Raw genomic sequence first — 19,630 nt, forward strand, 5'->3', positions numbered from 1 at the left:
TTATATATAACGTTAAGAGTTATCAAATTCGGATCATAATCAAAAATTACACCAGCAAGCTATTATTAGTCTATCTAGTTTTATTCTATAATGATGGTGGAGAGAAGTCGGCTAAAGAAAAAGAATCTCAATGAGAAATATTAAGCTTTGGATTTTGGGTTTGACCAACAGACTGACAGGGTTAATACATAATGAACAAGAAATATTTGTTCTTACCAATAAACGAGTTTAGCATATTTAGACCCCTACAGGTGATGCTTAAGCAGCTGATCAAAATACATTTTCAGAAGGGAAATATTCAAGATCAAATTATGTGCATGACAAGCAATATTCATTTCTTGCCTGCCAACTGTTTGACTAGCTCTTGAAGAGATTGCTCCTGCCTTGCGCTTTGAACCCACCTCGCCTTGATTCGGACATGCTCAATGCTTTGCTTCAGAGTCATAGCAATGGAAGGATGCACCCGGTTTGCAAAAAATTCTTCAACCTCATCAGCCTTTTCATTGCTACAAAACTTTCAACGGAAGGAGTTTGTCAGTAACACCAAATGGTATACTAAGCAGCAACAATGTTCTATGCTTTCTATGTTATCATACAAGCCCTTGGACCTTTCGATATTTTAACTTGAGCATGTATCATATTCCAAGGCTCAATTATCTAGCTAGCACTGTAAGGACGGACGTAATTCTGCTTACCGGTGTTACAATGTCTCTTACGAAACGGGTGAGTAGCAATCCAGCACCATACTTGGTGAGGATCAGGTCCCAGTTCTCCTGCATTCATAACCAGACATTTAATTCTCCAGAGTCCAGATGGTAGAAACCAAAAATACAACTGTAAAAGTGGCTTCCTAATACCAATTACGGAAAATGTGGTAGTGAATGATGTAATGTTCATCTGAAACATATATCGAAGAAGTCATGAACCCTATACCTTCATCCATTTCCATGCTGTTTCACGGCATTCTAAGCTTACACCAGGGAGTCCAAATACAATGTCCTGATCTCGAACCTGAAAATATTGAGATGAAGTAGCTGTTAAAGTGGCAAAGAAAGTGAAAGCACACCCCAAGTCAGTGTACAAATAAATACCTCATCAGATAAGAAAAAGTTCAAAACATCAACAACTGTATCTGGGTCTGGAGAAGACGCAAAATAACCTGTACAAGGAAGAACATAATTCATAATCTTAGGTCACTTTAAACCAGACAAGAGACAGATAGAGGAAATGGAAATGACAGAAAATGCATTTCAGTTCACTGTTACAAAAAACTTACGTAGAATTCGTTCCTTCTCTTGCATTGTATCAGCTTCTCTGTAAACATTTAATAGTGACTCAAAGCCTTCCTTGTGTGAGCTGCCAGCATTCCTCATCACTGCAATGTAAGCAGCCTACAGGACAATATTTGGAACTTCTACCTATTAATTAACTTTTAAAATGCCAAAAAGGATGAAGAGGTGACATACATATAAAGCTATGATTAATTACCGCTCTTGTATCTGCAGTAAGAAGCGGAGTGTTTCTATCATTCAATAATTTCTGAAATCGATCTAATGCTTCATTCTGAGTTTTATCATGGCCAAATGTAACCAAGGCCTGCAAGACTTCTGCTCTCAAAAGTGTACTGAAGTGACTCTCTCCAGGTACTGGTTCCCAGCCTAATTTTCTGTGAAGAAACAGTCAAACATGATATGTAAATATGGTAGCATAAAAAGTTTCTCGGGCAATCCTCATTAAGTTTAAATAAAGAAGGTATAGCATAATAAATATGGGTGAGTACTGCTTACTCTGCTGGAAACATGAGGAGATTGATGCAAAATTGCTTCAACTCATTCACTGAATCAGGGATGGCCTCGCTTGATACTTTAACAATGTTGTAACATACCTACAGAACAGATGAGATAAGAGTTATGCTACCATAAGAAGTTGGTGTAAGTGTAACTGATGCTCACCGACAAAAAACTTTTACTTACGTCTATAAGTTTTGATAAGACAATATAATCAGCTTCTTTTCTGTATACATCCATCAAGGAAAGAAAAGATGATAGTGACTGTTCACAAGCTTCGCAAAGGGCGTATGCATCATCCAGAATACCTGCAATGATACGTGGAGTTATACATCATCTTTATTTCAGTAGTTTAACATATATGCTGTAGAAATATAGAATATAGTAAACAATGTAAGAAGAGAACCAACACAGAATTGGTCATTTTCCTCCTAACCAGAAGAAAATGTTCAGTGATTATTTGAATGAATGCAGCATAAATAAAGTAACACAGTCATCACTAGTTGAAATTAATAAGAGACGCATACCAAATTTGTCTGTTGCTTCCAAGCTATTATTCTCAATAGCCTTCCTAAGTCGAGCTGCTAGCTTATCTTCATACTTTACCCTATAAAAACCACTCTGCTCGATATTAACCTTGACCCACAGTTGTTCATCACATGTCTCTTTATTCTTTAAATGAGTATCAGAAGTGTCAACAAGATCTGATATGTCCACTTCACTGGACTTTGATTCCAAAAGGAAATTCTTGCGTCTCTCATATGAACCAAGTGAAATAGTTACTGGAACAATCCATTTCCCTTCACTATGCAAACCTGCTGACAGAAACTGTGTCTGCCAAACCAAAACTCTTTTAGTCTTTCACAGATAATAAGACTGGTTTATGAAAGTGATCAATATTACCTGCTCAAATTCCAAAATATGATCCTTGAAAGACTGGTTTATGAAAGTGATCAATATTACCTGCTCAAATTCCAAAATATGATCCTTTGCTGTTACAGAGATCACAGGATATCCTTGTTTCTTAGTCCAATCATCCATCATTTCACTGATTTTGACACCAGATTCCTCCGACAGAACACTCCATAAATCTTCTGTCTTTGCATTTTTCTCAGAATATCTTTTTATGTAGGAACTTAACGATTTCTGATTTGATAACGAGGTCACACAGTTAAAGTGATAAATAAAAAAAATGCTAATAGATTTTCACTTATTATAGATAAATTGATACTGCAAACTAGAATGACTTCATAACACGCTGAGTGATTAGAAGAGCATTTCCACATATGATATTCATTATGAAAACATGAAGTTATTGGTGCAAAGGTTTCTGTAACTTAAGAACATTAATTTTGTACCTGGAATATATCATCACCAAGATAAGCCTGCAGCATTCGTATAACAGCAGATCCCTTTTCATAGCTGATAGCATCGAATATTTCAAGAACTGAACGTGCGTGGTGTACCTCTACCTGACATTATGCAGAACAGTATATTAGTAGATGATGGATCAAAATTATCCATTTACAGGAACTGAAATGTATAGGAGTGATAATATATATTTTTTCCTTGCAGCATATGAACAGACAGACAGTCTATCTTTTATGAAGTCCAGAGCATTTTTTTGCAAATATTAACATTAGTATATTTCGTTACCTGAATTGGATGTGATTGTTCCAGGGCATCCATAATTAGGCCACCAGTAGTGTATTGAAGAAATTGAGACCAAACTTTCCACTCAGGAAACAAAATATCAGTGGCCATATAACTTATCTGGCAAAACATGATCAAGCAGGCATACAACAAATAAGAGAACTATATCCAGGAAAAAAAATATTCAAAAAGTAGAGAGCTGAAAGTCTCAAAAGTACCCATGTTGCAAAACCCTCGTTAAGCCATAAATCAGTCCACCATTCCATTGTTACCAGATTGCCAAACCACTGATGTGCTACTTCATGTGATACAACAATTGCCATCTGAAAACACAAGAAAAGAATTACAAAGCATACCACAAAAGAGAAAACCCTACCTAACAAAACAATGGAATGTTGTGATTCATTGAGAGGAGCGACAGCAAAAGAGAAACAAAGCTTAAAACAGAGTCAGATATTAAACTCACTCTTTGCTTTCTTGCTGCTGTGGAATGCAAAGGATCAAAAAGCAGTTCAGTTTCACGGTATGTGATCAAACCATAATTCTCCATGGCCCCACCGGCAAATTCAGGAACCGCAACCATATCAAGTTTGGGGAGTGAGTAAGGCGTTGAGAAGTATCTAGATGACAAAACAAGGTTAGAAGGAGTTTAACACCGCAATGACCAGTGAAAGAAATCTTATTAGTCTGTATGACTACTGAATTGAACAGCAACATTTGAGAGTGAAGGAAATTACTTGGAGAAAAGATCAAGGGTCTTAACAGCAATATTTAAAGCAAATTCCCCTTTATCACTCTTCCCAACAGGGCAATATGCACGAACCTTTACCCCTGCAAACGAACTTTCAATACTACATAAAGAAATCAGTTTAACAATTGAACAAATTCTCCATTGCTATATGCATACCATCAGATGTTGTATCTTCAATATGATCAAATAGGCCAACAACAACAGCCACCAAATAAGTTGACATGAGTGGAGATTCCTCAAAAGACACAGTCTTAACATCTCCATCACACTTTTCATTAATAATAGGCATATTGGATAAAGCTGTCAGCTCTGATGGTACATCTAATGCTATCTTGAATCTAGCCTGTTAAGAAATCAGTTGAAGCAGACGAATTAGAATTGCCAAAATGCTTTATATTTGTATGACTGTTTGATAATATGTGGTGGAAAAATATATAATTTATTGAGGGGTTTTTTATTAGATAAAAATTGAGTTTCAACCAATTATGCGAACTTTTCAAACCCAAGTACCTTGAGAGCAGGTTCATCCCAACAGGGAAAGCATCGCCTAGCATCCACAGCTTCGAATTGAGTAACAGCCATATTCTTTTTCTCTTCCCCATCCATATAAGCACTGTGAAAATCATTGAATGATTTCATTAGAAATCTAGTTTGTTAGCAAAGATGCTACAGGTAGAGAGAATTAGATAATAGCATTCCCACTTGTCTAGGACTTTTAGTACATCAAAATTTTCCAACTCCACAGAGCATAACTTGTTTAAGTTTAGCTGAGTTAGATTAATACTCTGATATGTAGTATCTGCATCTATCTACATTCATATCTTTTATCTCCTTTTTCCTTGGCAACCAAACAGACAAGAAAGTGGTAACAATGAAGACTCCATGTAACTAACTAGATAGCCTGACATGCATTTCTTCTGTTCTACACGCCTACTTAGTAGTTCGTACATTTCAGAAATATATCATTTCAGTGCTGCAACTGCTAGTTTATCTGGAAAATCAAACAAAATTTCTTACCATTTATATAACCCCACCAAGTGCGCATTAAGGACTGCAGAAAAGTCAACCCCCAAGACTCCCTCACCAATACCAAGTGCTTTATCAAATACCAAAACAAGAACTTCATCATCTCCATCCAAAACAACATCGCAGGGGTGGTACTTCTGCAAATTAAGAATGAAGATATTTCTTAGTGGAAACCCAATAAACCAACTTGATAAAACAAAATCATTGATTCAGAATTGTTACTTGGCCGTGAGAGTTGGTGAACCAAACTTGATGAACATCAAGTTCAAGAGCGTTCAAGACAAGAAACTTGGTCTCTTCAACGATGCTAACGTTAATCTGCACGGTGCCGGAGAAGGTGCAGGCAGAGAGATCAAGTTTGAGATGAAGATCATAGCGTTTCGGGATTGCAAAATTCGGTAACCTTGCTTGGCCTTTAAATTGCTCTATGCCTTGCTTCTGTTCCATATCTCTATGTAGCTTTGTGCAGGAAAGCTAAACAAGTGAGCTAGATATATATTCTCTGGTAGTGATAGGAGAAAAACTTCATAGAATGATTCTTTGCAGACCCAAAAAACAGACGGTTAGCTGATGTTTCAGTTTTGCATCTTTGCGTAGAAAGTCATGCATGGATGGCTATGTAGGCTGTCTTAGGATAACGATGAACCTTATCTTGTCTTTGCTTCTGTCATTTAGTCAACACAGACATAAATGGGTGAAAGGCCAATGAATCATGGATCCCTCTATTTTTATAACATAGATTGCCTTAATGTAAGGGGTGCCATCATTTTAGACATTGAGAACTGAGAAAGAAAAGTGGTCCAGATAGATGAGGGGTACAGAAAGCATAAAAGAAGTTGAACTCGAGTGAAATTTTCACTTGTTTAATGAAAGTTAGAACCTTAAGCACATGGTTTTTTTTTGTTTTTTTTTTGGTAATGAGAACCATAAACAGAAAGCAAGGAGAATAAGAACCCAAGCAGAACCCTTATCCACTCGTAAACAGACGAAGGACTTAGTAAACCATCGAACAGTAAAATTTCAACTAAGAGGGAAGGTGGTTGGAGAACCCAATCAGGAGGACACTTCCAGCTATGAACCAACGAAACAACAAGGTGAGCTGCTTTGTTAGCTTTTCTACTGATCCATGACCAGTCAAAATGCCGGGGGTACCGGACTTGAATGAGGATTGTTAAGGCTTTCCAATCTGAAACAGATAAGTGCTTCTTAATAGCATCGATGAGACCTTGAGAATCTGAGGATATGACAATGTGTACATTGGAAAAAGAGCTTGCTAGGTAAATTGCCTCCATGATTGCCAAGGCCTCAGCTGCCCTTGGGGAAGGGGCTAACGATTTCACTGCTCTTTCAGCAATTAAGCAAGCAAGGAAGCAATCAGAAGTTTCTCCTGCTTATTATCAGATACCGAACAAAGCAAGGAAACAAGCAATTCACAGCAAAATAAGTGGAAAGGAGAAATCTGTGGGAAACAGAATGCAAGTAGAGACTTGGAAGCTAAAGAAAACTTGTTATAAGGAAAAATGTGGTGAAATTCATATGATAATGAACTCATACACAAAATTTGGCGATGCTGCCTTATAAATGACTCTCCCTTCTCCACCATATTCTGAGCACTACAAGCTAAAACAGTTCCTCATCCTACATTGAATCACCAAAGCAAAAAGCACATAGAGAACGATACCAATGCCTAAACGCTCTAAGCAAAATAACAAATAACACACTAGGACACTGCCCCCTACAAAACTAATGCTTTGGAGCCTCCGACTTACTCAAATACTTCTTCAAAACATCCATAACCGACCCAAAATCTGCCCTCACTTGAACCGGTGGGTTAGCAAACCGGCAAGCCAAATCCGGAATCTCCTTAGAGTGATAATCAATCTTCGCCTGCGTAAACTTCAACCCATGAGCCGTGCTCACCACCACAGTCCTCTCCGTGGGGCCTATAACCCCCTTATTCCGGAGCTTGATCAACGCCGCCAGCGCCACACCAGTGTGAGGACATATAAACATGCCAGTAGAATCCGCCTGCGCCATGGCATCCATCAACTCCTCCTCGGTCGCCTCCTCCACAATCCCATCCGACTTCTTCAGCGCATACACGGCCCTGTCAATGGAAACAGGATCCCCAATCTGAATTGCAGACGCAAACGTAGTGTTTGCCTTCACAGGCTTGAACTCCTCATCCCACCCCGACTTGTAATGCAAGTACAAAGGGTTTGCATTTGCAGCTTGAGCACACACAAGTCTAGGAATCTTATCAACCAGCCCCAACTCCTTACACATATGAAACCCTTTGTAGAATGCATATATATTTCCGAGATTGCCTCCCGGAACTATAACCCAATCCGGGACCTGCCAATCAAACTGCTGCAGAATCTCAATAGCTGCTGTTTTCTGGCCCTCCAGTCTCAAACTGTTGAGAGAATTAGCTAAATAAATCGGCAATTCTGCAGTCACTTCTCGAATCAGATTCATACAGCCATCGAAATCGGTGTCGATGCTCAGCACAAAGGCCCCGTTTGCGATGGGCTGGACCAGCTGGGCCATCGAGATCTTATTCGCCGGCAGAAACACAATGGAGGGGATCCCGGCGGAGGCGCAGTAGGCGGACAGGGCGGCGGAGGTGTCGCCGGTGGAGGCGCATCCGACGCCGACGACGGGGCGGTTCATTTTGCGGAGGCGGTTGACCTGGCTGACGAGGACGGTCATGCCTAGGTCCTTGAAGGAGCCGGTGTGGCTGATGCCGCAGTGCTTGACCCAGAGCTCGTTCATGCCGAGGACTTTTTTGCCGTAGCGCTCGGCCCAGAAGAGGTTGGAGTTGCCCTCGAAGGCGGAGATGATGTCGTCGCTGTCGATCTCAGGGAGGACCCACTCCTTTTTGGACCAGACGCCGGAGCCGTAGGGCCAGGTGGTTTTGCCGACGCGGGAGTCGAAGAGGTCGCGCCAGTACTTGCCGTCGTAGTTCTTGAGGGCGGCCATGTCGTGCTGGACGTCGAGGAGGCCGCCGGACTGGGAGCGGTAGACGACCTCGTCGAGGGAGTAGGACTCGGACGACGTGTCGTCGTTGGCGGAGGAGTTGAAGGGGACGTACTTGGCGGAGAAGTGGTGGGTGTGGGTGGTGTTGTGGCGGTGGGCGTCGTCGCGGATGTTGTCGCGGCATTTGGCGGCGGAGGAGGAGGAGCATTTGATGGTGGTGAAACGGGGTTTGGTGGAGGGTGGGGAAATGGGTTTCTGGGGTTTGAGAGAGAAGGAGGGGGATTGGAAGAGAGAGGAAGACGCCATTGTTGAGATTTGAGAGGTTTTGGTGTGGGTCAGGTGGAGAGATCTGAAAGGGGTATCTGGTTTTGCTACTAGTACTAGTGACGTTGGTGTAGGGTAGGGTTTAGGATAGGTTACCTTTATTTTTTTTTTTATATTAACTTTATGCGGTGATAAATTAATATTTCAGCCGCCTTCGTATAAATGTTAAATGTGTGCACAATTTGATAAGAACCACTCAGAAGTTATGAACTATTTGAGTGACTTATTACTAGAAGTTTGTTTCATCAAAATGGTGCTCCATATAGGGACAGTGTCGAATGTTGTTAGACAACAACACTTTGAGGTGATTTGTATTGCCATAAATGGTTGATGTAAAAATTATATGAGGAAAAGATGTAAAGAACAAAAAAGAAGAATAAAATGCGTTTGTCTGATTTTGATGTAGGATGAAGGAATTTCATATAACAAAGTGTAAAGTTTGAATAAAGTTATGGGAAAACATCATCAATAGTCACTGAGTCATGACTTATTCGACACTTAACTCACTGTATTTTCAACAATATCACTTAACTCACTCAGTTTTACATCCGTTTTTCACTTAACTCACTGTCGTTAATTTTGCCGTTAAAAGCTATTAAAATTGAGGGTATATTTGTCTAAACACTAAAAAAATGCATTTCTAACTTCTTTTTTTTTTTTTTTAAAGACAATTTTTTTTCAAATTATATTTAAGTTAAAAAAATCATTTTTTATTAGAAATCTCATAAATTTAAAAAATTGAAAAAAGTCTAATAAATGTAAATTGAGGGTATATTTATCTAAACACTAAAAAAATACATTTCTAACTTTTTTTATAAAAAAAAAAGAGAAATTTTTTTCAAATTATATTTAAGTTAAAAAAAATCATTTTTTATTAGAAATTTAAAAAAATTGAAAAAAAAAGTCTAATAAATGTAGTTTTTTTAAGTTAAAAATGATCTTTAAGTGTTTTGACAAATATACCCTCAATTTTAACGGCTTCTAACGGTAGAATTAACGGCAGTGAGTAAAGTGAAAGACGGATGTAAAACTGAGTGAGTTAAGTGATATTGTTGAAAATGCAGTGAGTTAAGTGTCGAATAAGTCATAACTCAGTGACCATTTGTGATATTCCCCCTAAAGTTATATTTGTATTTGCTCTACATACTTAACTAACTAGAAAATGTATACTTCAAAAACAAAATTTTTCTTGATATAAACTAAAGAATAAGAGACAGAGAACAGAGAGATACAAAATATATGAAGAGGTAGAAGTGTTTAATTCATTCTCTCATTAGACCCATTTATATATGAGTACTAATGTTTACATCATAAAAATATAACTATGAGTATTTACGTGGACAACCACATATATATAATATTTAATTATAACACTCTCCGTTGAATGTCCACCAATGAATGATATGGTGTTGGACACGCTTGATGTTGTCTCGTTAAAAACCTTTACCAGGTAACAAAATCTCAGTGGGAGAAAAACAACCCTGGTCGAAGGAGAAAAAGAGTGCAAGGTGCATATGTCCTAGCTAGGTAACATAATTTTTAATGCTCCTCCTGATGAGAATATCTCGCTGATTGATGCAAGCTTCAATCATGAATCTAATAAAATACATGTACCATGTATAGTGGATATGATGTGTTGATCACATAAGTGAGACCATGTGTTAGGGTAATACCAATAAAACTATGATATTCTCAATAAATCTTATCTCACATGATTATAGTGTGGGGATGGGTTTGTCACCCTTTTATTTCCAATGTGGAACTAGCTGTGGTCTACCCGATACCACAAGTGTATGGTATCGGCATCATGTCTGGGCTTTATTGGCGTTACTTTAAGTGGCTAATGAGCCTTGTGCTTCCGATACTTGTTCCTGAGAGGTATCTATACCAACAAGTCCTTTAAGTCCCCGGTCAAGAGTTCTCTTGGGTGGGGAGTTTGTCTTTGGTAGAAGTATCGGAAGTGCAAGGCGAGTATCTTTGCCACGTGGCTTCCGTACAACTATTACGGGCATTACCCCTAGTCCCCCAAGTCCCCAGCTAAGAAGAGACTTGACTAGGGTGATGATTTCATTTTCCAAGTAAAAATGGCGCAAGCATTCATTGGACATTTGGCAAGAGTGTCTTCCTTGGGGTAACCAGTCCCCCAAGACCTAGATAAGGGGGTCTTGACTAGGGTTTGCTATCATATGGCATCAGGTGTGCTCGATACAATGTGTACTTGTGGAGAGAACACATGGCGATATCGTGTCGTGTAATGGAGAGATGAGACATGACGATATCATGTAATGGAGATAAAACATGGTAATGTATAATAGAGAGATAAAACATGGCGATACCGCGTGTTGGAGAAAGATAACACATGTCGATATCATATAATGGAGAGAACATGCACATAGTGATATTGTATAATGGAGAGAAGATTTAGAGATTTCGTATCGTATAATAGAGATAAAACATGGCGATATCGTGCAATGGAGATAGAACATGGCAATGTCACATAATATAGATAAAACATAGCAATACTGTGTATCGGAGAAAGATAATCCATGTATGCATGCCGATATCATATATTGGAGAGAACACATGGCGATATCAAATAAAGAAGAGCGTGTCATAATTATGCATGTGGTGATATTAGATGTTTTCTAGAATAGTGCTAGGCTATGTACCTCAACCATGCTTGTAGTTATTTCATCTTGATCATGCGTTTAGCCATTTCAGCTTGATCGCATTTAGACATTTCACCTTGATTGTATTTCATTTAGCCATTTCATTTTGGTCGCATTTAAGCATTTCATCTTGATTGCATTTCATTTAGGCGTTTCGCCTTGATCACCTTTCATTTAGGCATTTCGCCTTGGTTGCCTTTCATTTAGGCATTTTGCCTTGATCGCCTTTCATTTAGGAGTTTCGTTTAGGTATTTCACTTTGATCACATTTAGCCATTTCATTTTGATCGCATTTAGCCATTTCATTTAAGCATTTGATCATTTCGGCTTGATCGCATTTAACCATTTCATTTAGGCATTTTGGCTTGATCGCATTTAGTCATTTCATTTAGGCATTTCGGCTGGATTGCATTTAGCCATTTCATTGTGATCACATTTAAGCATTTCACATTGATCGCATTGGCAATACAAGGGTTTGCAAGTGATAGCACTTATAGTGCTATATCAGCACAACCAGCCGTTAGCGATATTATTGATTTGAGCCATTGCGGTTTGGTTATGCGTTAGGCAATAGTTTGGGATTGCTATACAGCGTGCCCATGCCTTTAGCGATATTTTGATGGAGAGAGATAAGAAATGGTGATATCGAGCCAATTTCATTGAAAACTGCCAAAGGCAGTGATAGAATACAAGGCGATCGTGGGTGAATACATGGCGATCATGGGTGAAGACGTGGCGGTCGTCCGAGAATACATGGCGATCATTGGAGAATATCATTAGAGAATATATATATATATGGCAATCATTGGAGGATTCCTTAAGATCATTAGTAATACATTGCGATCATTGGAGAACACATTGAGATAATTGGAGAATACATTGAGATCATTGGAGAATTGGTAGAGTTCTAGAGGGGCAGTTTTGTAAGAGTATAGTCCCGAGTACCGCTAGGGCACGAGCGGGGAGTTAAGAGAGTGTCTGTTAGGGTATAAGCGTGAAGCTAAAGTACGTATGGGCGAGTCTATGGCGAGTACGTTGAATATGTCGCTGAGGCATGGCGAGTGTGCAGTTGAGACATAGCGAGTGTGTCCTTCGAAACATGGTGAGTACGCCGCGTTGAGATATAACTAATGTAGGTCGCCTGAGACATGGGTGAGATGCCGCTGAAGCATGAATAACATATCGCGGAGCATGTATATGACATCACTGAAGTATGGATAGTGTATCGTTGAAGTGTGGATAATATATCGTTAAGGTCTAGAGAAGATATTATTGAAGCGTGGAGAATGTGTCGGTGAAGCATGAAGGATATATCGTTGATGCATAGATGATTCTGAAGCATATATAATTACCGCTAAAAGATAGATAATATACAGCTGAAACATAGGGGAGTTACTGCTGAAGCATTGATTACACGCATTTTTATGCATGTAATTGTATCTAAAACACTAGAAATAAGTAAATCCTCAAGTCAATTATTATATAATTAATCTATTTTTATTTATTTTGTAGTAAATAGGCGAAGCTGTGGATTTTGGAAGAAATTGTGCGAAAATGGAGTTAATTGGAATTATCGACAAAAAGACGAATTGCCGATGTGGTCAACTAAAGTCAAAGCCAAGAAAGAAGCATAGGGCTATTACGCATAGTTATGGGTATGTGCGTGAAATTACAAGAAGAAGAGGGAGGAAATTGAAGAAAAGTGTTAATTAATCACTGATTTGGTTAATTAATCATTAATTTGATTAATTAAGTAAGACAGTTGAGCAACATTGCATGCAAGTGCAGATTTGTATATAATTGGTTGAAAACTAATTCAGCTTTGACATGTGGCACCCATGGTTTAATTAAACCATAATTCTCATCTCGTCCATCCTCTTTTTCACACACCGATTTTCTTCCCTCTCCCTCTCCTTTCTTGCCACGTGGCCTCATCTATTCCATATTCTCTGCACGCACAACACCAGCCGCACACCCCAGATCCATTTTCTCAATTACCTCTTCCTCACCTGCCGCAGACCTCATTCATCCGAGCCCCAAACAGTAGCCGCACACCCCAATTCTCTCTCTTCCCCAACAGCAACCGCAGCACACACCCACCTCCATTTATCATTCCTTCCCATTTTCTCTCACCCATAACCTCACCAAGAATCACTTCACTAAGATTTCTTCACCTCACCAAGAACCTCCTCACCCAATTTATCATTCTCCACCATTTTCCAAAGAAAATCAAAGGGCTTTTACTACCCACATCATCAATTGCTCATCAACACAAATATATTTTACATTTGGTAAAGAGTAGGGGCTTAATTTCAAGTTGGGTTCATGTTTGCCTATAACAAATAGTGAACCTAGTTTGTGTTCCCTCTCTCCTCTATCATTTCTCTTAATTTCTTATGTATTTGATGATGTATTTGAGTATGGGTAGTGAGTAGTTCAATTTTGGGAGTTAGGGTTGTGAAGCCCTAACTCATCTTGTATAAATATTGATGCTTTAATTTTAATAAATGCAATTTTCATTGTGTATGCTTTAAATCCGAATGTATTGGTCTTTAGAAGCATGTTTCTAGGCTTTGTCACCCTTTGAAATTATGTTGTGGGCAATTATGATGAATAGATTGATAAATTGACAACTTATTAATCTTGTGGCATCTAGGATTTAAGTGTGGTAACCATTAGCTAGCTTAATTGTAGCTAAGCTTGCTTGGGTCTCTATTATCTTGCTCTCTAGGCCTCTAATTTTGGATATTGTGGCCTTAACCGGCGTAATGCCCAAATTAGAGAGTTGATTGTGGCCTTAACCGGCATAGTCAATACACTGAAAGAATAATTGGTTTAGTAGCCTTAACCGGTACTAGATACGGGACTCGACACATATAGGAAATGCATGCATTTATGAAATTAGCATCGATGTTTACAAGATAGTTAGTGTGAATCACCCGACACTCTCATATTTCCATTAATTTGAAAATCCGAATTTAATTTCTTGCTTGATAATTAGTTGTTTGCTTTTACTTTAGTTTGCATTTAATTTAGTTAATTCCCAATTCAAAACTCCCAAACGAAATTCTACATTCCATTGTGCATAACTCATTTGGGCTACAAGTTAGTGGCTTTGATTAGGCTTAGTGTGAGCTAAGCCGAGCATTTCCGAGGCTTGGTGCCTTGTGAATATTATTTTACTTTATTTTTATTTTATTTTTTTTATTGTGTGCTTTTAGTATCCTAGCGCCAATTACCTTGATTAGGTCCAACGCCTAATCCCCGAGGTACGATAATCAAGGTCCAAATGCTTCCTTTACTTGACAACGATTCGTACGCTTGCGAGAGTTTATGAATCAAGTCAAGCATAGGTGAGATACTGCTGGAGCATAGATGAGATACTATTGAAGCATAGAGAATATATCGTTGAGGCCTGGATAATATGTTGCTGAAGTATAAATGAAATGCTGAAGCATGGATAATATATTGCTGAAGTGTGGCGAGTACAGATCGCTGAAGCATAGATAACACGTACGTTGAAGCATAGATAAGGTACTGCTGAAGCATGGCGAGTGTACGCCACTGGAGCATGGCGATTGTTACGCCATTCCAGAGTAACAAGTAGAATGTACAAGTCCCCTGGTATTGAGAACATTTATCATGGTGAGTGTTATGTCATTCAAATATGGCGAGTGTATACCATTCAGGCATGGTGAGTGTATGATATCATTCAGGCATGGCGAGTATGGTGTACAAGTCCCCCCCAGTATAGGACATTTACCATGGCAAGAGCGAGGATTGATCTCGCTGGTGAGATGTCATGTAACTAAGCAATAGAGGTGCTAAACATGTAGCAGCATGTGTATATAAGATTAAAGTGTTTAAATAAGAGTATTGAGTATAGCTCAATGGGCAATTTTGTGTGCATGACACTGTTTGGGCCTCTATGCATGTCACAGTTTGTGAAGCGAGTATCGCAAGTGTATACGTAGTAATGTAATCAAGATAAAATCATGACATGTGTGTTTAGTATGTAATCGCAGTGGAGATACTAATAATATTGTGCATTTTATAGTCATACTTGATAATCATGGAGACATTTAAAACATTGCATCAACATTAAGGCATAGCGAATATGCTACTAAGATGATCACATGTAGGCACATGTTTGGATTAATGATCAATGAAGTATGTGAAGTATAGCATTAGCTCAAATTGAAAGGGTGTAGATGAGAACGTATCTAGAGCCGTTCGTAAGTGGCGCAAATTTGATAAGAATATTGAAGTTGTCCATGCGTAAGACTTTATCTTGGCCAGGAGTGTCAGTAGCTCATTTGGCATTGTTTTGTATATAAAGTATCCCGTAAGGGTGATGGTACCTTCTCAAAAAAGAATAAGTGAGTAGTACTATATTTGCATAGTATGACATGCTTGGCCATATATATCAATTTGTACAACTTATAATTTTACATAGGCTCTATAGGAGCTCTAGATAATTCATAACTTCGTGAAAGTTAGAATATGTTGCAACATTACTCGAATTCGATATCTTAGTCTTGTCATAATACACATTGAGGTAATAAGTCACTTTGACTATAATAGAATGAGTATATGATCGACTTTAGACTCTTTGATTCCATGAGTGAGCTTGAAGCTCATTCATACATACATGGACATGTCATGTGGGCAATATGAATCCTTTAGGATTTGATTAAGCAATATGCTTATAATGACACATACGATTTGAGGATTTGCTTTTAGCAATGTGTCTTTAAGATATTTATAATAACCAAGACAACCTACCATAAGCCTCTCGTCAATATAACAGCTATATGTAACACTGTACTTATAGAAAAGTTGTCGTTAGAATGATATTCATAATCTTGAGTCACTATATATAAAGAAATTTGTGTTATAGTGAGTTCAATTCACTTTAGTACACTCTCTTGTAATTTTTAGGGTTGATAAAATCCAAGTATATCATCACAATTACTCAAATTCATTGGAATTGCTTCTTTCTAATTTGGCCAATAGTATAGTTTGTCAACACAACGAAATGTGGTATAGTATACGGCCCTTGATTAGTAGCTACTATATATAAGATGTATCATCAATTTGCGATCCCGCAAATTCATATATGCATGCATTAGCTATAATAAGCTTATTCATATCAGGTATCCATGCCTTTTTTAGGGCATCTGTTTTCTATCAAGGATAAATTAATTAAAGAATGTGAATATTTGTATAACCTCATGATATATGATGCTTTAAACATTGGACTTATATATTTTACATAATTCACGCCCTTACATTAGTATTTCCTCTCCCTAACAGCGAGAAGACTATCAGATATGACCACACAAAATATGTGTTTATAGATATTGGATTGAAAATCCATTAGTGGGTGGCGAGCCCAAATCAATTTTTAGGTAAAAAAGATAATGGGTTGAGACTTTTTCTCAAATATTAAATGAGACATGGTGGATAAAACCTCACACCAATTCACAAACGATATTTTTTTCATAATGGCGGAATGATTGTCTCATTAAAATGACAACTCGCAAACAAGATTTGATATACAATGCATATCATAAAATAAGGAAATATAGTTCTACCCAACATGCTAGATTGAAAGTGAAGTGATGAACCACAATTTGATAAAATATATAGTTCAGCCACCTTTGTATAAAATATGTGCACAATTTGAGAGAGCCAATCAGAAGTGATGAACCACATATCTAAGTCTTGGTTTAAGAAATGATATTTCTTTAAAATCCCAGACCCAAGCTTAAGCTCCCAAGTAGCTTACTCAATACCATGATGTCGCCAAAGGACTTTGATAAAGGATATTACTCTATTTCGTGACTTATTGATAAAAGTTTGTCTTATCAAAAATGTGCTTTAAATATGGACAATGCCCGAATGTTGTTGAACAACCTCATTTGAGGTGATTTGCGTCCCATAGATAGTTTATGTAAAAATTGCAAGAATGAAATATGTATATTTCTTAAGCAATAGCCTGACATCACTTTCAGCACCAAATTGGATTAATCTGCATATCTGTTCCTTTGCCTGTCAGTGAATCAAGTAAAAGGACATCAGAAAAATCTTTCAACCTTAATTTGTCAAGGAGTTGATATCACCGTTTTAACAATCATATGCTATTTGGTTAATAGTTATGTAAATGATGGATAATCTATAGAAAAATTAAAACACTTTGAAGTAGTCTTTTAAAAAGAAAAATCACAATTTTGTCATGGAAACATGGTATTTAGAGGAAAAATTGGAACTTTTAATTACACGGCCAAGCTCAGCATCACGTTCCACATTTTTTTAGAGGCAAAAAGCACCTCACCCAAAACTGGAACAACAAAGTGCCCAAGAACAGAGAAAGCAATATAGGAAAAATTATATCAAACCTACTTCAGAGAAAATAGGACAATAGATCTAACCCTTTAAATTCTAATTAAGGAAAGGTTAAAAAGCATCCTACCTTTCTATTATAGAAGGAGGACATGCAAGGAATATCATCGTTCGCCAGCACATGAACCAAAGACAGTGGTGGTTTGTCGGCCCAACTTTTCAGTTCCACAATCTTAACACTCAACGAAGAAGCAAGATGTGCCACTTGATTCGCTTTTCGAAACACTTAACTCTAGCGATATGTTCCACACTTACTTTCAGAGATTGCCCAATTCCACAAGTTTGTTCTCCATAGTTAAGATTAATAGTACAGATCTTGAAGTGAAATGTGGGAATGTGGCAAATCACTAAAAATGTGAGCTGGAACATAACCTAATATGACCTTGAAGATTCAAGAATCACTCCCACTCTAAAGATTCAAGAATGATGCAAACCCATATTTTCATATTTGCTAAATGTAAGGAGAAAGAGAAGACCGGATGAGAGTGAATTGGGAGGAAGAAAAAAGAAGGGTAAAATGTGTTTGTCTGATTTTGATGCATGATGAAGAAATTTCATATAGAAAATGAGAAGTTTAAATATAACTATCTTTGTATTTGCTCTATACATCTTAACTGACCAACAAAATTATACTTCAGAAACAAAAATTTTCTCGTTTTCATTGCGAAGATGTATTATGCTTCTTAGTTCACATAAGTTATTGGCCATGCCCTCAAGAACATCAAGCTCTCATTCAAGACCTACCATATATAGCACATATGTATGATTTAGCATCTTAATGCAACTGTCTCACTCAAATGCCAAAATTTGTGGTTAATTTGTTCACGGATAAGCAAAGTTAAAGTGTGACGTGTGATATTAGATTATGGATGTATTTGATGCTCTCAATTGATCATATACTTGGAATTGTATTTACTTATATATCAAAGATTAGTTAGTTTGCGTAAAGAAAAGAAAATGTAAGTGTGACGTTAAATTATGGATACATATAATGCTCTCAATTTTATCATATACTTACCATATATAGCACATATATATGATTTAGCATCTTAATGCAACTGTCTCACTCAAATGCCAAAGTTTGTGGTTAATTTGTTCACGGATAAGCAAAGTTAAAGTGTGACATGTGATGTTAGATTATGGATGTATTTGATGCTTTCAATTTATCATATACTTGGAATTATAAAACATATGCATTTACTTATCTATCAAAGATTAGTTAGTTTGCGTAAAGAAAATAAAAGATAAGTGTGACGTTAAATTATGGATACATATAATGCTCTCAATTTTATCATATACTTGAAGTTTGTAAAACACATAGTTTTTTCTTACATCTCAAACAATTAAGTGCAACTTTTTTCTCTTTTGGCTAATTTTGGTATGGCGTGTGACATATTATTGCTTGGATCTCAAATCCAGATAAGACAATTGAATAACATATTGGTTTAGAAGCCATGTAGAATTTGAATTTGGTATATAGGTTGTGCTTCATAATTGTACCTAAAGTCTTTATGGCTTGTACGCCAATAATCTTGAGTTCATCTTCTCCTCACTTTGTTGGCCATTTGCACAATGACCATTTTCGCCTTCTAAATTAATAAGTGGGGAAGCAACCACTGTATTGCAACTGGTGGTATTGTATGATCTATTTTCGTATTGGTATATATGTATTGTCATTTGTGTTACCATGTAAAGCCAACATCACAAAAAATCGTTATTTTGTTTTAATTTATTTTATCTATGGAGCAGCGCCATGCTGTGAGTCTATTTCCAACTATATGTAGTTAATAGATCCATCACTAAGTAATAGATTTTCTTAAAAGGATTTTTAACCCCGGGCGTGAACACATCTAACAAAGACAAATCAAGGTATTTTAAAATAAAAAAATTTCATACTCTATTGAAAACACTACATTGTTTAGAGAGTAAAATTTACCATTGAAATGAGGAGATTATTATCCAATTATTGCATATTGTTGCTTGTAGCTTTGCTTATAAAGAAAAAAAAAATGTGAATTATGTCTTTTTTTTTTAGG

General features: G+C 37.3%; 2 protein-coding genes across 3 annotated transcripts; both read right to left on the minus strand.

The window, feature by feature from the left end:
* Positions 1-112: 112 nt before the first annotated feature.
* LOC133725456 (aminopeptidase M1-like) lies at positions 113-5,923 on the minus strand. 2 transcript variants are annotated; one of them, XM_062152724.1, is made up of 19 exons: positions 5,440-5,923; positions 5,209-5,354; positions 4,702-4,804; positions 4,348-4,534; positions 4,178-4,271; positions 3,907-4,060; positions 3,659-3,763; positions 3,444-3,560; positions 3,146-3,259; positions 2,691-2,933; positions 2,315-2,621; positions 1,974-2,095; positions 1,788-1,885; positions 1,489-1,666; positions 1,277-1,391; positions 1,092-1,159; positions 934-1,011; positions 696-773; positions 113-514 (listed from the first exon to the last, which is right to left on the minus strand). In XM_062152724.1, exons 1-19 carry the CDS (start codon positions 5,662-5,664, stop codon positions 332-334), a joined length of 2,715 nt encoding a protein of 904 aa, XP_062008708.1. In that variant the 5' UTR covers positions 5,665-5,923; the 3' UTR covers positions 113-331. The 2 variants fall into 2 exon arrangements, with proteins under 2 accessions (XP_062008708.1, XP_062008709.1); XM_062152725.1 differs by having other exon boundaries at positions 2,751-2,933; positions 5,440-5,915.
* Positions 5,924-6,701: 778 nt separating this feature from the next.
* Positions 6,702-8,561, minus strand: LOC133725457 (threonine synthase 1, chloroplastic-like). Its single transcript, XM_062152726.1, has one exon. The coding sequence runs from the start codon at positions 8,500-8,502 to the stop codon at positions 6,961-6,963; it is 1,542 nt and encodes a 513-aa protein (XP_062008710.1). The 5' UTR covers positions 8,503-8,561; the 3' UTR covers positions 6,702-6,960.
* Positions 8,562-19,630: the final 11,069 nt, after the last annotated feature.

The sequence above is a fragment of the Rosa rugosa genome, chromosome 1, assembly GCF_958449725.1.
Source record: "Rosa rugosa chromosome 1, drRosRugo1.1, whole genome shotgun sequence".
Classification (NCBI taxonomy): Eukaryota; Viridiplantae; Streptophyta; class Magnoliopsida; order Rosales; family Rosaceae; genus Rosa; species Rosa rugosa.

What these genes read in the sequence shown, in the direction of transcription:
- LOC133725456 (XM_062152724.1), bottom strand. Translation starts at nt 5,664, where the DNA reads ATGGAACAGAAGCAAGGCATAGAGCAATTTAAAGGCCAAGCAAGGTTA. An exon ending in GGGATGAACCTGCTCTCAAG is followed by an intron (nt 4,535 to 4,701) that starts GTACTTGGGTTT and finishes ATTTCTTAACAG; the next exon opens with GCTAGATTCAAGATAGCATT. An exon ending in ATATTTTGGAATTTGAGCAG is followed by an intron (nt 2,622 to 2,690) that starts GTAATATTGATC and finishes TTGGTTTGGCAG; the next exon opens with ACACAGTTTCTGTCAGCAGG.
- LOC133725457 (XM_062152726.1), bottom strand. Translation starts at nt 8,502, where the DNA reads ATGGCGTCTTCCTCTCTCTTCCAATCCCCCTCCTTCTCTCTCAAACCC.